Genomic DNA, 25355 nt, shown 5'->3' with positions numbered 1-25355 from the left:
GTGATGACCTGATTAAGATTTAGAAATAAGGTATCTGGATATGAGTTTTGGGTACAGCCTATCCCCTTTAGCTAAATTGATAACCATAAGGTAATATTCTGCCTGAACACCAAAGAAGAGTCTTATGTTCCTTTGTTTATATGAAGATGTTTTAGGACATTTCATTTGAAAGAAAGATTTTATTCAGAGGGTTGAAGGTTCAGGTGTGAGTTTCTTCAATTTGTCTCCCTCTACAAATTAAATTTTAAATCCTTTTTTCCAACATGATTGTTAAATTACAGATCAGCAGTTGCGATCTTTCACAAGCTTACATTTGCCCATAAACTATTTCCATCATGCTGCATTACTGTACATGTGACTTTTTTATGTTGTTTCCTCCATGGCATGTAGACAAATATTCCCCCAATATTTCTTACTTTCAGGCCAAAAAGTCAGGGGGAAGTGCAGACACTCAGGGTGCTGAGAAGATGCTGATGATGAACAAAACTCTGGTGAACAATACGTCCATCATCATCCGTCTGGTAGGTGAAGGAGACGGCACTTGTACAGAAGAATAGATATAGTTATTTTTTGCAATTTTGTGAATTGCTGTTGGACCGCAAAATTTAACAATACACAAAAATGTCACCATGTGCCAGGGTAATAGTGCACTTACCATAGCTTCGTTGTCGATTCGCGTAAACAACATTTAGTGAAAATGTCCATGACCTCCTCATTTCCGAAAATATCTGTACATGAAAGTGATAGCTTATACAATATGCTTTCATTGCCAATCAGCATGAACCCCATTTAACTATTCATTAAGAAGAATTACTTAAAGGGTGTGTACAGTTCTGGTCGAGGTGAGGATTTAGCTTTTTACGTTTTGCGAGATATTCAGAAACCACTCTATGAGATGTCAAAGAGCATGCGATTCTAAGGGGTATCAAAAGTTTATTTGATGAAAATTGGTTTTGAAATGGCTGAGATATCCAAAAACAAGGTGAAACAAAGAGATCCTAATAAAGTTGTGGCATGTCGCCTTTTATTATTATCACTTTTTCGGATATCTCAGCCATTTGAAAACCAATTTTCATCAAATAAACGTTGAATCCTTCTTAAAATTACATGTTTGTACATGCTCTTGCATATTTCATAAGAAGTTTCTCATTATCTCACTTAAGAATGTTCAAAACATGAATCCCCACCTCAACCAGTACTGTACAGTCCCTTTAAGTCTATCTTATCCCCTAACCCCTCTGCATCGCAATCTTTTATGTATGAAAATTTCATGTTGTTACACAGTAGTCAGCCTGTCTTGCTTATGTCATGGCTATGTCAACGAACAATAAAACAAATGGTGACAAAAGATAGAAGAGCTTTGCAAGTTACAACAAAGTGCATTAAGACGCAAATGGTTAACAAAGAAGTATACATCCTGGTGAATAAACAGCAACTCAATAAAACATTGAGTTACTAATAGTGGAATGAGACGTACGATACCTTCTGACAAGGTATACAATGTACAATCAACTTTGCCTAAAGTCGAGTCCAAAAGGACTAGGGGTTAAAATCTGTCAACTTACACAACAGAATTAACACATTCATATCCATCTGAGGTACAATTTTACCTCAACTTCACCAATTTTTTGACTTGCATGAGGTAGACATAAGCCTGCCGCACACTATACAACTCGTGACTATGCGACTGACAGCCTTTGGATCCGAAATAATTCACAATAGCCTCAGAACAAACATGCTTCTTTATTTCAGATCCAAAGGCTGTCACTCGTATAGTTGTGAGTCGTATAGTGTGCGGCGGGCTTTAGATGATGTTGACTGTACTTAGTCTGTCATGCTTCCTTTGGTTTTCCTCCCACCTAGCTGTGTCACCGAGACCGGGACATACACACGTCTGCCTGTGAGTGCTTGTCCCTCATTGGCCAGCTGTACGGAGGGGAATACCCCAACTCCTTCTCCTCCTCCAATAGCGCCTCCCTGGCCCACGCCCTCAAGACCTTTGAGGCCAAGCGGCAGAAACTCATCCTGAGATACATCAAGAGAGTGGCAAGTGTCGACCATTCTGACACCGTGATTGCACTACTGAGTACAGTTTGTGTGTGTGTGTGTGTGTATGTGTGTGTGTGTGTATGGCCAAGTGTGTGGTGTAATGCATTCGTTTGTGTGTGTGTATACAATAGATGTGTGTGGTGTAGTGTGTTTGTGTATGTCTGTGTGTGTATGGATATGTGTGTGGTGTAGTGTGGTTGTGTGTATGTTTGTGTATGGATATATGTTTTGTGTAATGCATTTGTTCTTGTGATTTAGTGTAGAGTTTGAGCATGTACATGTACTGTGCAAAAATACTACACTCTAAAGAGAACATTTTCTGGTTACTGTGACTCATGATGAATATTTGTTACATTGTACAGTAATACCAGATTGAATTGCCATCTGTGGTATCATTTGATTGAAGTGAATGAATATCACTGAAAAAGGAAATGTATTTAGGCCTACTGATGGCGAATATTGGAATGACACAGTTGATACTAGTGGCCATCCACACTCATTAAGTGACTAAGGCAATGGTTGATTTCCCTGTTTCGAGATACGAACTGACTATACTTCAATTTCATATTCAACGTATTTCCTATTTCTCAGTGAAGAATGCATACCCTTGCTGAATGTAGATGAAGTAGAATAAAGTATGATAGCCATCTTGAATTTGTAAATAGAATACAGTTAAACACACACACACACACACACACACACACACACACAAAATAAAAAACAGTGATCAGTTTATGGAAGGTAGAATCTAGGCCCGGTAAATGGAGATTATGCATCTGATGGCGTAAACACTTAGTCCACTTTCTATATGCATGCAGGTGTCCACGGAGGTCCAGCACACAGAGAGATTGAATGCAGAGGGCGCTGTTCTAGTCGATGCACTGCGGGTCATGATGCAGACGGCGAGCTCACACGCCGATGTCGCCGTCTCCTCACTCGCCGCTGACATCTTGCGCATCGTTGATGGTTGAGAGAACTGTCATTATGTGATCCCACACATGTAAAATGTGACAGACCCCTATAGTAACTTGCATAGTGACCTTCTGGCATTATTCAACTGTGAACTTGTGGCACTTCTGGACGTATGAGAATTGCTTCGTTAAATCCTTATTGTCCTTTCCTAGCAGATTGGCACATCGGTCTTGAAACTAGTTGTCAATGAATTGAGATTATCTAATCCTCTTAATCTGTATTGTGTCAACATGGTCTTCCTGTTTAACTCACAGGGACATTGCTATGCCTGAGTTAGCCTTTTGACAAGGCCGTTTGGCTGAGGAATGAAACTAACTCGCCACATTGAGCTGTGCGAGTAACGGATGAACGGGGCAAAGCTGGGAGGTCTTTTGAAACCCTTTTTTTTTCCCTGCCACTTCATGATGTATACAAACATGAGTTATTCATGTATTTATGAGTTAACCTGCAGTTGGTATGCTAATGAATCATGTTTCAGCGCTGGCAACGCAGGCAGCTACCACAGGCAGCGCAAGTGGGATATGAATGAGCAAGCCGCTGACATGCAAATTTATGTGTATTCATTATATGCAACGTCACTATGAGCAATGCGATTGCTGATTGGCCATTACTTTTTTGGCAGTAGAATCAGCGAGAAACAGGTCTCAAGATAAGAAATTCATGTCCGGTTCAAAAAGGCCTCCTGACTGCGCCATTGGGCCTCGCGTTCACTCATTCCCTCGCAGTTAGTCTCTTTTTCAGCCACGAGGTCTTGTCAAAAGGCTATGCCCGAGTAGGCTAGCTAACTTTACAACTAGGTCAAGTTTGGATAGATTAATGGATTGTGTTGAAAAAGCTTTTCAAGTTCAAGATAAGTGCCTTGGCATATAAGGATTTAAGCTAAATATTGCTTTATCAAGTAGGGGAGGGGGGAGGGGGTTATGCTACAAGGAAATGTACCTTAGGAGCCCAAATTTTGCGATCACGTAGTAATCATAAGTGTCCTTATCAACTCTTCTCCGAAGTATGTGACCAGTCATCACAAAGGCTGTCCAAAAATTATGATTTACTTTGCTTTGCTTTGTATTCAAAAACGTGTCACAGGAAAGGTAAGAAAGGTGGTCACCAGAAAAGATTTCAAACTTTGAAACTAATTGCGCCCATAAAATTTGTAAATGTGTGAAATATTTTTGGATCCTGTCCCGACATATGTATTCCTGCAGTAATAATGCTTAGTTTTGTTTTGTATATATATTTTTAAATTCTTTATTGGCCTCAAGCAACAGATAAATAGGTGCGATGATCTTTATTTATTGACAATAAGTTTCCAGGCACCTGTGCCGAATACTGTATACGCCGAATATTTTGCAAGGTTTTTATTTTCGCGAATTTTGCGAGTTAGGTACTTTTCGCAAAATTAAACACATGCGAAAATAATGACTCTGATCCCGATATGAATGTGACACACATGTATACATTTCTCTGTTCAGTACAGTACTCCACGATCGCAAATTTAACCACTCGAGAAATTGTCGGGAAGTCCCGATTCGCAAAAATTTAGACTCACTAAACATATGGCATATATTACAGTGATAGAGGACTCCAGCGTCTGTGCCACCTGGCGAACAAAGCACTGAAATGCTTTAAAAACATAAGGTATGAATAATCATATGATATTGGTCAGCAATGAATGGGATAAGAGGGGATATTGACCCTAACAAGTGAAATTTTTCCCTGGTATTCCATGAAATAAAGCCATTCAGTATAATTATTATGTACATGTATCTATAATCGATATCTAGAACCTACATGAAGCATAAATTGTGAAAACCAGTTACTCTGCATATTTAACATGAGAGCTTATAGGATTTCTGCAACAGTGCTGATCCCACTCAGAGCTTGAAACAGATGATACCATTGCACTCGTCAGCCCTGACAAGTTGTCTCTGACAATTACCATTTAGTTACAGTCAGTGACCATGCAGAGCTTCTCAGCCAATCAAAACCTATGATTTTACTGAAAACAGTAATTATCAGAGACTGACAACTTGTCAAGCTGACAACTTTTATGAAATGATGCCCAGGTGTATGCTTTGTGCATGCGCAACAGTAGAGACAAAACTGTGTTTTATTACACGGCCAGTTTAGTACGATAGCCTGTTGGGAAGTTTAAGTTGCATTGAACATTCTCAGACATTGTATATGCGAATCAAGCAGACAAAAATACACTGATGTATACCTTTTTAATGCATCACTAGAATACCTTACATATATGATAGTTCCTTCTACGTTCTTTGAAGTTTTTGCAAGTTCTAAAACAGGATAGATCTCTCTCTCTCTCTCTCTCTTGTATTCGCTGATGCCCAGTACAGTAATGTGATGGTAACATAAACTCTTGTTGTAGATACAAGTTTCAAAGTGCAATTATCCGTGCTCTAGTCACAACGGAATTAGTTTTACCACTCATCCCCCCTTCCCCCGGCAACATATTATCATGATCAATTGTCACAGTGCATTGTACATAGGTGTCTGTCAATAATTACTGAAAGGTAACTTTTCTTGAATAACTTGCCTTATATTGTGGAAATTGAGTTTTATATGCCCATCACATGGCCTACATTATATACATGTACATGTATTATAGTTGGACTTCAATGTAGAATTGTATGCTTGGTTTTTATTTATTGCTGTATTGATTGTGTATATGTTGTCGAAAGTGTGATTTTCAGTACTTGTGGACAAAGTACACTGTACAATAAAAACAGATCTTTACTATCACTAAAGTTGCACTCCAAGAGTTTTCTCTCTATGCGTTGTGTAAAAAACAAAAAAACATTTATTACATAATAATAATACACACACACACAGTTGTACAGGGTACTTCTCACCAGCAGAGTTGTCAATAGCAAGACTATGCAACGAGATGTAGCAAAAAGTGTTATTGAAGACTGTTTTAGGACAATTACTCCAGACCCTTCACCTGACCCTAAACTTAGTCCTTATCCTAATCCTAACTCTAACTCAAATTCTAACTCTATAACCCTAACCATAATCTTTACTATAACTAAGTAGGTAATTTTAGCCAGGGGTAATTTTCCCTGGGGGATAACTGTCCTGATATGTTGAAGACACAATGATCAGTTAATTGTCTACTTCACTGCAATGACAAGCAAACTTTTAGGCCTGAAGTCACGAAGGTGGTACAATTGAAACCATGGTTTAAACCATGGACAATTTGTATGGAGCGCCAAGTGTTGCATGGCCTATTTCACTACGAAATCAGTCATTTTGTCGACAAAATGACAAACGACAAAATGACTTATTTCATAATGAAATAGGCCATGCAACACTTGGCGCTCCATACAAACTGTCCATGGTTTAAACCATGGTTTCAATTGTACCACCTTCGTGAATTCGGGCCTAAGAGCCTTCCGACTAATTACCTCGTGCAAATGCAAACGACCAACTCGACCGCAAACTGAGTCATTTGTAATTACATGCACAAGGTGTGCATCACATTTTAGATATGCCACGACAGAGCATGCATCATTTGATTTGTTATGGTAGACTAAGATAGTGTGTGTACCTTTGATAACAGATTTCTGGTTATAGTGCACAACCATGTATATGTAGGCTTATGTATTACTTGCACAGTACAGCGGACTCCCGATATAACGAAGTCATCGGGACCGGCAGTTTTCTTTCATCGCATCAAAATTTTGTTATACCCGAACAAATAAATAATTAAAAAACATATAGAGCGGATAATGTTGCGGCCTGAATTTTCATTTCGCTGTAACCGTGTTCGTTATAACAGGAGTACACTGTACAACTACATGTAAACAAAATAAATGCCAAAAGGTGCCAAATCGACCAAATCAAGTTACAGAAACAGAAGATAAGTATTTGATATATGTATGTATGTGTATTCTACTAACACATGACAACAATGTGCACAAAGTACAGCCAAGCAACACATACAGACAAGAAAGATATAGAAGGCAAGAGTAGAAGAACCAGTAAAGTAAGTTAAACATGGTATTTTTTTATTTATAGACGCAAAACTGACATCGCTTCTTCTTCTTCCATCTCTAAATCTACATCACAATGACACACAGTCCAAAATATATAGAGGGTGAGTTGTGACCAAGTCCATTTCTCTACATTTTCTCAATTTGCAAACTGCATGATCATCATACGGCTGCAGCTATAACATTTTTACTGCCCTTTTTGCACACAAATCAAGATTTAAGAAAAAAAAAGCGATGGGGGACGATTCAAACTTACAGTGCATGAAAACGACCACAAAAAGTAAACAGTTAATGAATTGGCAAGGCGAATGACTTAACACTAGTCACAATTCAGAGCAAAAATTGCAACATTGTTTTTCAGTTGTAAACATTTCCCAACTCCTGCTTTACAGTTTAATAATTACAATATTCCCTTCACACTACTGCTTGGGATACACAGACACGAGACAAGGATGTGCGTATACAAATGTATACACCTATCACAAACCTCACAGGCATCATGCAATCACAGTTTTACAATTAAAAAAATCACATTGTATCACTTTAAATATAATTGGTGAGATGGTAAACTCAAAATTTTGATTTAAAAAAAATCACAAATTATTTGCACATTCAGCATTTCACAAGCATAATGCTAACATTAAAAGAAAATTGTGATAAATCTCTTCTTCACTGCTTTGGTGACTGGAGGATGAATTCTGCTCTTATTCAGATGCCAATACAAAAAATGTACAAATGCTAGCATCCCTTGCAAATACATACATGAATATATAAGATGTTTCCTCCAAATCCAGGAATCCATGCAAAGCACATCTATCCAGGGGAGACGGTGTGAGCGGCTGCAAAAGAGATTTAAAGGGACACTTCACACTCTTTCATTTGTTGTAAACCTCAGTTATGTTGCACCTTGGATGAAAGAAGGTCCCTTCCACCACTCCCACTCTTGCATTAGTCAAATGCAACGTACTGCTTTCCTCACCCCAAAAAAAGAAAAAAGAAATGTCATAATACGTAATGAGAGGGTCGACTCAGGCAAGTTTTCTAATACATGTAAAGCAAAGATGTGGGGACGATTGTATGCACAGCTGATATTTTTGTCACACATATACATATATTCCATTTTTTTTTCACTCAGAAGTGACATCACCATCCAATTTTCTTTATCCCCTCACTCGTTTGTTTAGTGTCTGTTTTCTTGACACCCATATTCTTATAACATTCATGTTGATGCATTAATTACTTGCCTCCAAATGCTTCAAAAGAGCACTCAAAATAACCCACCTTTCTACATTTATCAATTCTTTTCTGAAATGGGACTTTGAGTAATGATTAAATTTGCCTTTTGCTGCCAGCAAATGGCATTTAAAGAAAAAAATAGAACACTGGGCATTCGTTTCAACTGGCAAATCACAGGCTGTATGTAATATGGCCTTCATTCTTGGACAAACCTACAAACACTGGAAAATTTACCAAAATCTAATTCTACCCTCTGAGAGTGACTCCACACTTTATTTAAAAAAAAAAACAAACATATGATTCAGAGATATCACAAGTATTACAAGTGCAGTAAATATAATACTGTGTAACCGTGTCTGGGCAAATACATTGTACCCCCGAGGGCAATTACCCCCGGCATAATACTGGCAAGTAATATTAACGGTCAGAGTAAAGATTAGGGATAGGTTTAGGTTTAGGGTATGGAGTTTGGGTTAGGGTTAGGATTAAGTTCAGGATTGGGATTTGGGTTAGGGTCCGGGGAAGGGTCTAGGGCAATTGCCCAGGGCATAACTGCCCTAGTCCCCTGTATGACAACAATGCACATGTTCTTACACAATCACATTGATAGCCAAATTAAACACAAAAATCATTGTACATCTTATATCTTTCTTGCTCTACCTTGTCACATAAGCAGGAACTATAATTTCTTTCAAGCAGTGCAAATAAACAGTGGGAGAAGGAAATGCCTTTGAGAGATGCATGCATAGTTCTTACTGAGAATTAACAATTCCTATTCAGGGGAGAGCATTAACTATGTAATCACTTCCTCATGCAGGTGCTCAGGTTTTAAGTGCAGTTCTCCATCCACTTAAATAGCGAAGGTTTCCTTCATTGGAAGGCAATGTGTAAATGCTATGACTGCTGTACCTTCCATTCATTCCATCTACATTTCGGGAGGGGGCGGGGAAGCGGGAGCAATTTTGACTATCAACTTTACAACTGCAAAGTCTCGTTTTCAATAAACAGTGCGTGCTGTACATTTCCTGCCTTTAGATAGTGAAAACAACCTGTGCACCACAAACGCTTTCTTGACTTGGTCACTCTGCCACTTTGTAGAGTTTGGAGAAAAATACAAGCACTCATATTTACATGAAAACAGATGACTCTGGAATACATATACTGTGTCAATTTCTACATGTATGTACATGTTGACTGCAAATAAAAGATGCAATGTCTGTTGAAACATTGATGTTCCTCACTGAACTCATTCAACCTGTTCACTTCTATTCACTCAACAAAACAAGAAGGCCCAAGCTAAAGATGAAACATGATTCTTCATGCCATGATGAAGGCATCCTACACCCTTGGAAATATGAAAACCACCATAAGGGGCAGCCTTCAAAATGCTCAAGCCAGACCACCTATTACTGCTATGTGCCCACAGAGATGGACAACAACTCTGCTGAAGTTGTAGTAAGTCGTCATGTAACGATTACGCTCCTACACATGGCAACATCAACCATGATGCTGAACATGGTGGGGGAAAGCCAAAACGCTCATTTAGTCTGGCCTACAGATTTCCTTGTTTCTTGCTCAAAAAGACTGACTGAAACTCAATTAATTATTGCCACGTGGCAAATGGGGCATGTCAGCCGTAATCCCACTTTGCAGGTTACATCAGATTTACACTTGTATTCCTACCAGAAAAGACTTACGTGGAACACTATTAAAGTGAAGACTCTGCTTGATAGCATAGAATGGCCAGCAAAAAGGTGTCCCCTGTGTTCTGGTGTAATTCACTCATTCCTGACTGCCAGAACAAATATTTAGATGTACTGCGTGCAGTTTTTGCACAATAATGGAATACTTTTTTACGAATACGATCCTCAACTTTCACAATATAGAGGACCTTCCATTCACTCGGACAACCAGAGAGACATTCTCTGGTCTAGAATGCCAAAATGTTTTCTTCATACAGACAAATCTGAAAAGTGATGCAATTAAAACTAGAACTATCACTGAAGGTGATTATTTAATACAACCGCTCCGGCAGCTCACACTCCTATGGTGTCTTGCATGTATCTACACCTGTGTACATACACAGGTATGCTTGAATGCTGTGGAAGTAATATGATTTACAAAGTCTTGGTAAAATTGTGGTTACCATGGTAATGCTTTGTCTGGCAAACACAAAAACCAGGTCTCCACACCTAAACCTCAAAGCCATAATGTCAACCAAATTTGGTTTCAATAACTTCACAATTGTGGAAGTAGTTCATTCCACAAGATTTTAAAGAAAATATGCAGTTTCCATGGCAATTCCTTGTCAGGTACAAACATATGGAGTGTCTTGCATAACTACAACTGATATCATACACACCAATTTTGAAATAAATTGCTCAAATACTGTGCATTTAGTTCGCTCCACAAAGTTTTGGTAAAATTGTGGTTACCATAGCAACACTTCATCTGGTATACAGTTACCATGGCAACATTTTGTTTGGCAAACACAAAAATCAGGTCTTCCACGTCTGTACCTCAATGCCATAATGTCCACCAATTTGAAATAAATTGCTTATATACTGTGGAAGTAGTTAGATCGTTGTGGTTACCATGACAACGCTTTCTCCGACAAACACAACCACATCTACACCTCAATTTCATCATGAACACTAAATTTCATCTAAATTGATTCAAAACTGTACAGGGAGTTTTCCACACAAGATTTGCAATGGACCATCCGACCGTCCGAACACACAAACTACACGTTGATTCCTATATATCCCCTGGTACACTTTGTGTATGCAGGGGTACAAAAAACATGCTTTCGAACCTCCATAGGAAGTTTGATGGAATGGGTGGGCGGGGACTAGGACTCGCACACTGAAAATCTTACAAAGGGGAAACAAACTTGAGAAGGAACCTTTTCAAATGTATGCAATTTCTGTGTGTAGGTACTTTTATCAACTAGGGGTGCTTTAATTGCTGCTAAACCTATGTCTTTGTTTCTTAAAGTCAAAGCAGCACCAGTCCCACTAAAAAAAAAATCAGCTTGCCTACAAAGATATTCTTCAAAATCTCCTGCTAGTGATGTGTCTATTTGTTTTATAAGATTTTGAAGAAAAAGAAAAACATGATGCCCCTCAACGCTGTATCTCTGCTACGATTTGATATCAACAACGATAAAATAAAAAGCACTCCATCAAGACTTACATATCATCATTTACAAGCCAGAACATCATAGAATGTGTATGACCTTGACTGCCTTTTCCAATATACATGGTGTAAACAGACTCTAACATCATTGACATACTAAATATGTAGTACAGAAAAAAAAAATCTATTTCTGCTGTCTTCAAAGATACAATGTATAGATACACTGTAGAATTAAAGATGCTGGACTGAAATATCAGAGGTTTGAAAATGTCATTATTCATCTTATAAATGGCTAAGAATTTGAATGCAGAAAGCATGTGACTGAAAGATTTCTGTTATCAGCATAAGTCATCCTTTCCCTGAAAGTCTTGAGTGATTCAAACAGGCTCCTCCATTCAGCAATCATTCAACTGTGCATGAAAAATATTGCATAGGGCTCAAAAGCTTGTATCTGAACATATTTTTCATGATGACACGGCTGGTAGTCTTCCGCACAAATTTACATTTTGCTTGATGATAATTGATTTGGCAACATCCGTCCTCGTTGGCAAGTTGTTTTTGTTCTAGAGTTATTGTCGATCTATGGTCTAAGAGTGGCACCTGCGCCGGGGGTTTCCACATAGCATCCCCAACACTGGGATCCACTTAGTCGTCAAAAGAGATTCCGGCGATGTGCAGGTGGGTCTTTTCATGCTTGCGTAGGATCCACTTCTCGCTGAGTGGCTTGTCGCATATGCGACAGATGTAGGGCTTGTAGCCGGTGTGGGTGCGCTCGTGCCGCTTCATGTTGCTGCTGCTTTGGAAAGTCTTGTTGCAGTATTTGCAGACAAACGGTTTCTCGCCCGTGTGCACCCGCTCGTGCAGGCGCAGCTGGTTGGGCAGCTTGAAGGCTTTGTTACACATTGTGCATGGGTAGGGTAGCTCCCCTGTAAAGAAAGGGGTGGTGGGAAGACCAAAACACTGTTACTTAAACATTCAACTGAGTGGCAGCACAATGGCATCCTCACACTATGTAAACACCAAGACATCAGATACATGCCATTACTCACCCAAACCTGCCATGACATGAAATTCTGTTTCCAAATCTTGATCTGTCCGACTCAGAATTTTGTGAAAGAACTGTGATCTGCCATGTCGGAACTTTTAAAGGGATCGTATGGTTTTGGTTGAGACCTAACTTCAGGTTTTGGTGAGATAATGAGAAACATCTTATGAATTGTGAAAGAGCATGTAATTCCAAGAGGGATTCAATAATTATTTGATGAAAATTGATTTTGAAATGGCTAAGATATCCAAAACAGAAAAATCCTAAAAAAAGGTGGGACCCACTTTTATTATGGTTGCTTTGTTTTACTTTGTTTTTGGATGTCTCAGCCATTCCAAAACTGATTTTCAACAAATGAACTTATAATTCCTCTTAAAATGGCAAGCTCTATGCTATTTCATAAGTGGTTTCTTGGTATATTGCACAAAGTTAAAAGCCTAATCCTCATCGCCACTAATAATGTACCATCCCTTTAAAGGTCCTGTTTACCATTGGGAAGAGGGATTTAAAAAATGTTCAACATATCACTTCTGATGCATACATTGTATGTGTAGGTCAGTTGTATCACAAAACATCCTACCATATATATATATATATATATATTTTTTTTTTTTTTGCAATAAAGCCTAAAATATACAAAGGAGATATCATTATTTTTTCTCATTAAACCATAAGTGTAAACGGTTTAGTCTGGAAACATTTCTATCAAACTATGTTCACGTTGCCTGCATTTTGCATATTTAACAATACTTTTAACACTGATTATAGTGGTTCAAATTTTTACATTGGTTGTTTCTCTCCCTAACACACATTTATGACCTGCAAATATATTCTGAAGCACTACTGCTGGGTGTTTGTTTCATCTGCAATTTATGTTAAATTATGCCTTTAAAGTGTGGAGACTTTGTGTGCATGAGGTGAGTTTCCCATTGTCTAGATCACATCCAGCACATCATACATTCACCTTGGCAGCTCAATTTGACACTGTAGGCAAGTCTCTAAGATGCACCTCTGGTACTCTCATTTTCTTTTCTCTTTTTTTAAAGCCCAGGACTTACCAGTATGAATCCTCTTGTGATTTTCCAGCAGCTTTTCGTCAACAAATTCTTTGCCACAACGGGTGCACGGAAACCGTTCCTTCTTCACCTTCATCCCCAATCCTTCTTGCTTGGCAGTATTAGTGGGAGACGCCTCTCCCTTGGTACATGTAGCCTTTGCCCTGATGTCTTTGGAGTGAGTCTCGCAGTGCCTGGCAAGATTTGCTTTCTGTTTGTAAGTCCTGCCGCACACAAGGCACACAAACAGACCATTGTGCATATGTTCTGCCTCGTGCTCTTGCAGGGTTACATCACTCTCAAAGTTCACCTTACACATCGGGCAGAGCTTTGTGAGGTTGGTGTGGGCAGACGCAAAGTGCTCCTGCATGCTCTTTTCATTCTCAAACTGCTTCGTACACATGGTGCACTTCACAGTCTCAGCAGTTGGGGTGAAGGAGATTGAGAGCTTCTTGAATCGGTTTGCCGGCATGGGTTTCCTCTTGATGCGATTGTCCTCTGCTTCCCTCTCTGCCTCAGCCAGCTTGGCTCTCTTTGCCTTGGTACAGTATTTGCAAGAGCAGTTCCCTGTGCGGCATGTTTTGGCAAGTAATCGCTTCCTGGGCTTCCTAGTTACAGATTGAGCATCAGCTTGACTGCAAACCGACGGGACCTCCATTTTCTTGAGTTGGTTTGCCGGCATGGGTTTCCCAGTTACAGATTGAGCATCAGCTTGGCGGCAAACCGACGAGACCTCCATTTCATAAACTTTGTCCACAACCTCTTGGCTTGCAGACTCATAATGCAAATGTTCAATGACATCATCACTTTTGGAAAGAAATTCACATGAGATGACAACTTGATCGGAAGCAGATGCCCCCAAGCTCGGCTCTACCTTCACCATACTCTGCTCTACCTTCTTGGATGCACTTCGATCATCAATCTCTACTGCCTCCTGCATTACTTGTGAGATCTCCTGAGGTTCTTGAGGAACGCCAGCTTCGGTTAGAGGAGCAACAGTCACTCCACCTTTGCTCATGCTCTCCGACATCTTGAGAATTTCTCCTAAGATGATGGTTGCTGTATCTTCACTTGCCTGGGGAATCGAATCAGTAATGTTTTGACCAGACAGTGGGTCACTCACAACTGTGGGCTTTGCCCTGTTTTCCTCACTCTGCACATCCACCTGGGTGGGGACTTCGACCCTGGCAATTTCACTAGCAGTTTGAATGCCACTTTCATTATTCTGTACTGTTTGTCCAGCTTGGACTGGGACCTTGATGGACATTCTGGAATCTAACGATTCTCCTTCAGAGGACCTCACATCTACAGTTTCTGAGGTATTTTCGGCAATCAAGAGATTACCACCATCTGCATCTGTCTCCATTGGCTCTGGTTCTTCACAAGCATGACAAGTCAAAGGCACTGCTGCACCACCAACAGATTGGATCCCTCCATCATCCTGCATTTCTGTCAAGCTAGCAATTTGACTCTCTTGCCCTGTTTTATGAATGGCAATATCCCCTCCAGAAGCGAGTTTCTTGACTTCTGTCTGATCCATACCACGTTGAAGTTCACTCAGTTTACTGTCAGCCTTGGGCATTATTGAGGGATTAGCTGCTTTACCATCAGTAGGACTGTCTCCAGCACAACTGACCACCTGCTGCATCGCTGATGTATTTTCTTGCCCCAACAACTCAGGGAACTGAATGACATCTTCTGCTATCTTCTCTGCAAGATTTCCGCTAACCTGCTCAATGATTTTTGAAACGTTCATCAGCTCTCTTCTGACCTTCTGAGCTCTCTCCTCAAGGGGCATATCTTTGCCTTCTGGATCCAGTGGTGCTCTTGTTTCTGAATTTATTTCAGTTAGCACGACAGTTTCGTCTGCTCTACCTAAGTTCACTTCTTCTGATGTATCATTCCCACCACATGTTTCATCTTCTGACTGTGCTGGCTGAGATGGCAACACTGTTGAAATGTTTTCATGTGGCGATTTTGAATGTGCATCATCTATGCCCACAGGAGCTGTTGTTTTATGGCAACTGTTCAATGTACTATCTTGCATCTCTGAGGCTTTACCAAAATTACCCTCCTCATAAAGGGATGTAGTCCCTCCTGCATCAGATTTATTTCTAAAAGGTGCAGTACTAACGGTATCAACTTGACATGGTACTTCTTGAGAACTGCTACAAAATGCTTCCTTTGATGCAACTTCCCTGTCAACAGACCCTACAGACTCATCAGCAGACACTGATGATGTGCATGCATTCCTGTTTTGATCATCTGCATTCCTCCTCTCAGAGATTACCACTCCTTCAGAAGAGCTGCCTAATTTTTTTTGTTCCCTCCCTTTCTCTGAAACAGCATCACTTGCCACATCTATTTCACCTTCGACATCCATCTCAGCAGTTTTACATTCATTAATATTATCTCCTACACATACTTTTACATTCTCAGGTGTCTGTACTACCTCTGCCAATGTATCCACTTTGGGTGTGTCTGTTTCTTTTTGGGCAGTTTGTTGGTCTCTACCAGAAACAGTTAAATCCCCGACAGCAGTGTCCATCACTATGTTGAAGGCATTGTCAACCTTTCCTTCCTTCACATGCTTGGAGCCGACTAAACTTGATGCCTCAGCAGCATCAACTTCGACAATGGACAAATCAGAGTTAATGGCACACTCTTGTTGCTTTGGGGTGGAAGAACTGGCATCATCTGGCTCTGACATATTGGTCCTGGAAGACGCACCTGAAGCATCTGGAGTCACTCTGTCCGAGTCACTTTGTGCAGATTTTTCGCTTTTGTTGTGAGCTTCATCCCAAGCTTCTGAAACATGACACACACCTTTTGTTGCTTGTTCACGGATGACTTCAGCTGACTGATGAGTGTCTGATGTGGTGAAGGTACGGGAGGGCACAGCTGGACTCGTGTGTGCCTGCATGGACTCTGGATCACAGCTGTCAGCCACATCATGACCCATACTGGTCGAATCCCGATCCTCTGACGCTGTCATAGCTCGTTCACTCCTCTGCACTGTGTTTTGTGATACATTCGTCTCACTTGCTGCTGGCATGGAAGGCACTTCATCAATCATTAGGGTCTCACTCCCCGATGTGCTACAGCAATCATCAATATTTCCCTCAGGCAACTCTGCAGACTCTCTTGATTCTGACACAGTTGATTCGAGGATAGTATCTGTTTCCCTTGACTGTCCCATACAGGTTGTACTGTGCAAAGGAGACTCATCAATTTCCATTGGTGTCAAGAGTGGTGCACCTGGATCCAGTTCATGTTCAACATTCTCCATGTTGTCTCGAGGAGACACAGATGTGCTGACTTCAGATTCTTGCTGCCAAGGGGTGAGATTTGGTGGTGGAAGTGTTTCTTCTGCAGATAGAACCTGACGGGGTGCTTCATCCACACATACAGGGTCAGACACCACTGAATTCTCTGTTGAATCTTGCTGCATGTCAATGTTTGTATCAGGTGCTACCATAGCATCAGTATGTTCAGTCATCTCTTGGTTTTCACTGCATTCATGGCTGGTTTCTGTTGGCTGCAAATGTTCTGTCCCAGACTGCATTTCTTTGTCCATATCATTGTGCTGTTCCTCAACTCTTACACTCGTCAAGCCTGCAACATCATTCTGACTAACAGGATGCTTTGAAAACTGATTGGATGAGGAATCCAGCTCTTCACCATGCTCATCTCCAGTTTGATTACTCACATTCTCTACTACTGTTTTTAATGCCAGGGGCTCGTCTTCACAAATATCTGTCTCAGACCGCATTTCTTTGTCAATATCATTTATGTGTTCCTCAACTCTACTAGTGGTCCAGCCTGCAGCCTCACTCTGACTGGCAGGATTATTTGACATCTGACCAGATGAATAATCCAACTTTTCTACTTGCTCATCTCTATTTTGATCATTCTCATTTTCTGTTGCAGTTTCTGACACTTGAGGTTTGCTTTCACAAGTCTCTGTCCAAGATTGCATTTCTTCGTCAACATCACTAGGATGTTCAACTTCTACACAAGTTAAGAATGCAACATCACCATCACTAACAGGATGCTTTGACAGATTGGATGAGGAGTCAAACTTTTCTCCTTGCTCAGCTCTGTCTTCATCATTCTCATTTTCTGTTACAGCATCTAATGTTTGAGACTTGTCTTCACAAATATCAATTTTATTGCTAATACTCTGTTCATCCACCTTTCTTGTCTCATCAGATATTTCAGAACTAAGTTGCATCTCCTCTTGTTGAGCAGAAAGCACAGTTGTGTTTCCAAGGTTTTCAGCAATTCTTTCTCCAGGCCTAACTGCCTCAAAATCTGAGACTTCATTTTCAGAATTTTGACTATTATCATTGTCCACATCTTTCTTTGAAACATCCACCAATTGTGAAGGGATTTCTTCATGAGATAGCTCCATCTCTTGCTCTATATCCTCTCTTGTCATCATTTCAGATAATTTTGACTTGGGCAATGTTTCACTCTGGCGCTCGGAGCTTCCGGTGAACTGTGTAGTTATGATTTTACTGCTTGGCTCGACCCTCTCTTGACTCTCACTGACCATTTCAGGCACTGAACTGACACTCTCATAATGCTGAGCTGCATTGTCTTGATCCCTTTGAATTCTTTCTGCACCACTTTGGCTCAATACAGGTTCATGTACTGCTACTGCTGTTCCATCCCTTGCACATTGTTCCAGCATTTCTGTATCATCATTTACGATTTTACTATCCTCAGGAGAGTCATTCTGAGTCTTTTTTGTTTCTGCTTCTAGCCGTGGTATTGTTACTTCATCAGGAGAGTCTTCAGGAGCCTCTTCTGGTGTGCTGTCCTGCAAGCCAGGAGTGCATTCCATTGGTTCATCAGCCGAAATTTCACAGGAAGAAGATGTTCCACCTCTTATCGTCTCTGGAGCTAGGACAGGAGGATCGGGATGTGATCGTGACTCCACATCTCTGTCCCCTGCCGGGGCTGCTACGCTAGGCAAATCGGTGCATGTGTCATAATTCATTGTTTTAACTTCCTCCACTGTCTTGTCTCCTGTAGAGGTTCTTTGGAGTTCTGAGGGTGGGCTGTTTGGAGTGCTTAAAACTCTGGATGTTGGCATTTCTGGACATCTTTCATTTTCATTTCCTGCACTCCATCCTGTGTGCGCTGACTCAGTTTTTTCTGTGCCATCTGATGTTCCTTCTATAAATCCTGCACCATTTGATGTTCCTTCTGCAAATCCTGTACCATCAGCTTCTGGACAGGATGGGCTCTGTTCCATCTCCTGTGACTCTCCCTCAGGTTTGTCTGGTGACTCTATCAATGCTCCTGGGGCAAATTCATCCCCATGCAATCTCTCATCTTGCATGTCCCTTTGCAGTTCTGGTGGGGTGGGAGTAGATGATGCACAACCAGGTGGAATTATTTCTGGTGAGCCAGCAACTTTGGAACTGAGTGGCAGGCTATCCATTTTCTCTTGCAGTGGAATGTCTTCGTTTGATTCTTCACATATCTTGTCAGCACTGTGTGGAATGTCAGGGATTAGAGTAGGGGTGGCAGCTTTATTATTCTCTGAGTCAATGTCCTTTGTTTCTTCCTTATCAATTTCTTTTTCAAAAGAGTTACAGCACATATTCTCTAATGCTGTGTCAGTCATATCCTTTTCACTGACTGAAACCTCCACCATATTCTGTTTACCTGGTGCAGAACTGCTAACCGCTGGTACCTCTTGAATTGATCTCTCCCCCATTTCTTGACTCACATCGATGATATAATCATCCTTCTCTGACTCAGTCACTTCCATTTTTGCCAAGTAACTTTCATCTACCTGATTGCCACTTGTAGTATATCCTCTCCCACAATTACCAGCAGCTACCTCTGGGGCATATTCTTTTCTGTTGTTGGGGCATTCTTCTATGTCCATGTTTTCACTGGCGACAAGATCAGTTTTCACTGTATTTTCCCCTGATTCTACAGTCTTTGGTGTTTCTTGTTTTTCTCCTTTCCAGGCCAGTGCAGTTTCAGACACGCTTTCATCTTTTTCTGGGATGGTATCATTAGCAATAACTGCAGTATCTGATCTTAATGGGTTTGCACTGAAAGACTTTTCTTTTGTTGCATTATTGGGGACAATAGCTCCCCTGCATTGAGTATCAAGTTCACAACTATTTTCCACCCCTTGCGGTTTTGTAGCTTCCATCTCTATCGATGTATGTGGTTTATGATCATTTTGCAAGTCTGTCTCTGGCACAAGTAAGGCCTGTGATGGTCCTGCTTCATAAATGTTTGACACACATGGTTTTTCAAATGAGCTCACTAATCTCAAGCTTGGTAGTTCTGAGCAAGGGCCAACATTCTCGGTTGCAAAAACATTTGCTCCAGCACTCGTGTTTGTTGGTATAACCAATGGTTCATGCGCCATATCAAGGTTCTGGGGTGTTTCACATGATACTTCCTCATCACTTGCTTCTCTTTCTTTTGGACACTCTGTGTGCTCTACAAGTTTATCACTCTTTCCTCCATTGGCCTGGGAAGGATGTATTGTCTGAGCTGTGTATGAAGTAGCACCACTTGCTTTCTCTGCTGAACTGCACTCCCCGTCAAAGTTTGGGTCATGCAGCACTCTTTCTTTATTTGAGTTGTTTATGCTTTGGATCTTGTCCGTCACTACCTTACAAGTATCAACACTCCTGGCAGAAGATATGCATTCTGCAGACCCATCATCACCTGGCTGCAAGTTCTCGACTTCTTGTTCTGCAAGTTCTGCTGGTGGAACACTGCTTGCTCCTTTGAGAGACTCAGTTGCAGTATCCAAACCTCCATGTCCTTTCACCTTCAAACAGGAACTTAACAATGAGCTTTCTACGAGCACACTTTTCGCCATTCCAGTTTCTTTACCAGGTGAAACACTCACTACCACATCAGTTGCTGTTTCTTCACTAACAAGCTTTGCCTCTGCAGTCACTGTTATCTCAGAACATCCATCAGCTGTGGTCAGCTGCAAACATGTTGGTTGCTCTCCAATGGAAGTGGAACTTACCTCCATTTGCTCTGTGGCTTCCTCAACACTACTTGAAATTGCAAGATTTCTCTCTGTATCGCAAACTGTTTGTTCACTGTTTTCATGAGACAGACTGGGAAAATCACCTCCTGTGTCCATTCCCTCTTCAACAGTGTCCAATAGAGCAGAGTTTGAATGCCCAGACCCTACTTGATCCTGCTCCTCGACAGTTGCTGTCTGGCTTTCCCTTTTGTCTGGGACATTGCATTCTGGCACTACATTTCTATCCTGCTCAACTTCTGAAGCAAATGATGTTCCATCCTTCTCCAAGTCAGTCCCTGAACCATGGGAAACCTGACAAGAATTGCTATCTACTTCCATATGCTGTATAGTGACTGCCGCTGGCAAGCTTCCACCAGGAGTTGCATTGGCTACTGCACTGCCTGCATGTGATGAATCACAACGTTCAGCATCACATTCCATCTTGAGATGTGTTTGAATGGGTGTGTCTGCTTGAATGGGTGTGTCACTTTGGTCCCATCTGATGATGAAAGAAAGAAAAAAAATGAAGCATAAATTAACCTATTCTGAATCCAGAAAATTGCAGGCAATTAATTTTTCACATGTCAATGTCAATGAGCTTTGCTTGTTTTTAGTTGTACAGATGTGAGTAAAGCTGTACATGACACAATAGCTTCACAAATATCTGTGCATTACTTTAATGACAGTTCTGCAAAGTGCAAAATTCAGAATTAAAAAAAAAAATCACAATGCAAAGTACTTCATGTTAACAGTTTTTTCCCCAGCTCTTTCTCTCAATCTGCATGCTAGTGATGTCAGAATTTTGGATCAGAGAGATTGGATCAAATCTGGAAATGTCACCTTGTTATTGCAGAGCAAAAAGATATAACTGTTTTCTTTAACTACCAGTCATTTGAGTTGACCTCACTGTGACTGGGATCTCATCATATTCCAACTTAATCTAACTCTAAATGCACCGCTTACTGTCTACTTTCAAGTCTTGCACATCTCATGACACCATTTTTGCAAAAATCAGGCATACCAGTACAACGCTACACGACCTTATATTCATGCTCATCAGACCAAAGATGACTAAAAAATGTGATTTTGTGTACAAAGTCAATGCAAACAGTGTTTTCTCTCCTTATTGTAAAAGGTATAATTATCCCTTTCAATGACTCAAATTAATTAATCTTAGAATAACTATGCTTGAAAAAGGTTGTGTGATTAATTTTGCAGGAAAAAATAACAAAAGGTGAAAAAAGAAAGAAATATATAAGAAATTTATAAGACAATAAAATACATAAGAATCAAATTTAGAAACTTATCTTTTTTTTTTCAAGTCCTGTACATTGTAGGAAAGCTACAAAGAATATGATATAAAAATAAGCTTCTAGTCTGAGCTTCATTTTCTGATTTAGAGCAAAAGGTATGAATTCCACAAATATTAGGAATATTAATTAACATAAAATATAAAAAAGAAAAATTTTTTTCACGTACAAGTTTAGTCTGGTAGATTATGTCACAGGTAATGTACTGTATAAGCTGTTATTTTCACGAAATAGGTCACATGTACATGTTTTGTACATATTCGTGAGATGTTGTTTTTGCAAATTGACATGGACACTATCATAACATTGTTACCCTAGCGCATGGTGACATTTTCGCATGCTGTTTTAAAAATTTGCGATCTAAATGTGATTCGTGAAATTCATGAAAATTAAACCCTTGCAAAAATAAGTTTATACAGTATGTGCCCATTTTCATGGCAATTGCACAATCGATGGCTGAGATCATTCCCCCTCCCCGCCCCCCCCCCCCCCCCCCCCAAAAAAAAACCATCCTGGTTACATTAAGCCGGTTGCTTCACAGATACAAAGTTTTGCAAGTGGTTGGGAGAAACTGTGATTTAATAAAATAAATATTACATGAGTGGATGTCCCCACACACTCATGTACATTTTGTAATAATTATTTTACTTGCATAATTCTCCTCTACGTGGTATTTCTTTATGGAAGATGATCCTGCAAGACATTCTTTTGAGCATTTTTGCCCACATTTTGGCCAAGGTGAATGAGCTCATAGAATGTTTCTATGACTGGCATCACTTAGTAGATGGCAGAAATTTTAGAGACTTCTTTGAATAATGCATCAAAGAATATTCTGTAAGATACAGCCATGAAGGTATCCTCTAGCCAACAAAAGGATAAGAAAATGTGTTTCGATTCCACTATCGCCAGCTAGCCAGCCAGCCAGCACGTCAGTCGAACTGGCGGCGCAGCTTACATGGATCATATAGTTTTGGTCGAGACCTTATTTCAGGTTTCTAACATTTTTTTGTGAGATAATGAGAAACCTCTTATGAAATATGAAAGAGCATGTAATTCTATGAGGAATTCAACGTTCATTTGATGAAATTTGTTTTTAAAATGGCTGAGATACCAGGTATCCAAAAAAGAGCAATTCTGATAAAGTGTGATGCACACTTTATTACGATCTCTTTGTTTTACTTTGTTTTTGGATGTTCCAGTCATTCCAAACCCAATTTTCATCAAACAAACTTTGAATTCCTCTTAAAATGGTACACTGTATGCTCTGTACAAGTGCTTTCTTGATATCTCGCAAAAAGTTAAAAGTCCAATTCTCATCTCCACCAATACTGTGCCATCCTTTTGAGCTTTTCTGCAATATTTCTTCAACTCAAATAATACATACAAAATCATATCTACAACAATTGTATGTTGAATACATCACCAGTTGCGGCACCAGTTGGTGTCCAAATTCTGGCGAGTCGGCACTTGCATTCAAACCCTATACATTGGCACATGTATGTCTTTGAGGATACCTTTACACTCTGAGCATGCGATAAGCACAAAAAATCTCCAACAGATCAGCATATTTCTCAATTTTTTAGTGCTTTTTCGGTGACCCTGATTCTTAACACGGACTCGATTTGCGCGCACTTCAAAAAAGTTACGCTGATTCTGCATTTTTTAACAGCAAATTTGGGATTTTAGGTGGATTTTTGGCAGTGACAAAGGCACTTTCCGGTTTTGAACAACAGTGCCAGTGTTTGTACGTGACACGATGTGATATACATAATGTGTGTTACACAATAGAATTTGCTGGCTTGTGCTGTGCCAAGTCATATGTGAAAGGTGTCCGGATTCTGGAGGCCGGTCGAAAACTGGGGGTTTTACTCTAGGTTGTCTGTGCACTGTGAAGTGTAGAGTAGTAGGTTACTATAGTATAGTGAGGTACCCACACCTCGCCAGGGGCCCGAATACCGTCACCCTGTTTTAGAATTAGAGTGCACTGAACAATAATTTATGACTGGGACTGTGTTCAGTACCGGTACCCTTGAAACTTGACAGGAGTACCACAACCAAGCAAATTGGGCGAAAACCGAAGAGTTTTCGCGAAAATCTGAAATTCATATTAGGAATAGGATCCTATGTGTTATAAGTATCATTACGGTCACCCGCACACGTCTTTTACGTGCTTTGCCTTTGTCTATGGGAGCGCGGGTGACGAGTTGCGGGCCCCTTTCCTTAGCGCACAACTATTCCGCATCGTTCGCGTTTGACGACGATAGCTGTAAATTTGCAGTATCGATCAGGGACCTTGTGATCTATTGGAATCTTCAGCATTTTTCCTGTGAGTGGGATTTCACTGAATTTCAGTGACGAAATGAGATTCAAATGTGCTTAGTATCTAAACATCAACTATGACAAGGTGAGGGTCACCCAAGTATAACTAGACTTGGGTGACCCGCACCTCGTCATAGTTAATGTTTATGCACATTTGAATCACATTTCGTCACTGAAATTCTGTAAAAATCCCACTCACATACAGGAAAAATGCTGAAGATTACAAGAATCTGTTTTAAGGCAAGGTCACTGATCGATAGACGATACCGCAAATTTGCAGCTATCGTCCTCATATTATATAGACCTAGATCTAAATTTACTAGTAACACTATTCACTCACGAACTATATTCACTGGTTTGACTGTACCGTACAGCCTATCGAGTATTAATATACGATTATGCCATATCATTATTTACAATGAATGTCAAGTAAGCATCGATCTGATGACCTTCCGCCGTCGCGTCCCTATCGGGCCCCTAACTGCGACAGCCGCCACACTGCGGCTGCGCCGTGCTCCCATAAAAGATCTTCATGTTGAACAAACGGGTGCCTTTGCGGCGCTATATTTCCTTAATTTTTCAACAGAAACTACTAGGAATACTTACATGGGTCGATGAAACCTAAATGACTATCATCGGCGACTGTTTGATGCATTTCATTGCTTGTGTTGTGATGCACAAAATGATGTCTTATAAGCAGCTCACCGATGTTCACAGAATTCACAATCACTGGCACAAGCGCACAGAATACTTGAACTATAACATAAGCGAAACTGCGGGGAAGCCGCCAGGACCGCGCCTGGCGGCGCGGTCTCCGGGGCTATCGGGCCCCCAACAACATCAATACGAAAAGTCACAAGCACACAAGACATCCATCACTACACATGGGACTGTGGATAAGTCGGTCGTTCCCGAGTAGCTGGACACTCAATATTGTTTATCAATACAAGAAATGTTCCTTGAAAAATACGCTACACTATCATGACCCCCAAACACTCTGAACTCATTTATGTTAATTGGTGAGTTTATATTGCTAAAGAATGTGTTACTTACGGCATATGTCTGAATTTCCTCCGTATTTTCATACACACAATAACCTACGCAGCCAGCTTTGCTTTTTAGTACATGCGCATGCGCTATAGGCAGGTAGCTCAGCGAGATAAAACAACAACAACAACAATAGCAAGAAACACAAAA

The 25355-nt window shown here is 40.4% G+C and overlaps 2 protein-coding genes across 2 annotated transcripts in view; one reads left to right on the top strand and one right to left on the bottom strand.

Annotated features, from left to right (window-relative positions):
* LOC139720378 (serine/threonine-protein kinase ULK4-like) overlaps positions 1-3020 on the top strand; it is a 32843-nt gene extending 29823 nt beyond the window's left edge. Inside the window, exons 25-27 of the mRNA XM_071631744.1 lie at positions 423-521; positions 1864-2046; positions 2868-3020. Coding sequence (XP_071487845.1) covers positions 423-521; positions 1864-2046; positions 2868-3020 — 435 coding nt within the window. The remainder of the gene's footprint in view (positions 1-422; positions 522-1863; positions 2047-2867) is intronic.
* Positions 3021-11770: 8750 nt separating this feature from the next.
* Positions 11771-25263, bottom strand: LOC139720377 (uncharacterized). Its single transcript, XM_071631743.1, has 3 exons — positions 25212-25263; positions 13509-21028; positions 11771-12331 (listed from the first exon to the last, which is right to left on the bottom strand). The coding sequence occupies exons 1-3, from the start codon at positions 25241-25243 to the stop codon at positions 12051-12053; spliced, it is 7833 nt and encodes a 2610-aa protein (XP_071487844.1). The 5' UTR covers positions 25244-25263; the 3' UTR covers positions 11771-12050.
* Positions 25264-25355: the final 92 nt, after the last annotated feature.

This window comes from Diadema antillarum, unplaced genomic scaffold (genome assembly GCF_040938485.1).
Source record: "Diadema antillarum isolate AM-2024a unplaced genomic scaffold, OU_Dant_1.0 scf00000127, whole genome shotgun sequence".
NCBI classification, from domain to species: Eukaryota; Metazoa; Echinodermata; class Echinoidea; order Diadematoida; family Diadematidae; genus Diadema; species Diadema antillarum.
Note: the sequence above shows the minus strand (reverse complement) of the source record. Positions and strands in the feature narration are given on the sequence as shown.

Coding starts and splice junctions, on each gene's coding strand:
- LOC139720377 (XM_071631743.1), bottom strand. CDS start 25,243: ATGAAAATACGGAGGAAATTCAGACATATGCC. Junction 21,029..25,211: donor AGGAAATTCAGACATATGCC/GTAAGTAACACA, acceptor TTTCATCATCAG/ATGGGACCAAAGTGACACAC. Junction 12,332..13,508: donor TCACAAGAGGATTCATACTG/GTAAGTCCTGGG, acceptor CTTTCTTTACAG/GGGAGCTACCCTACCCATGC.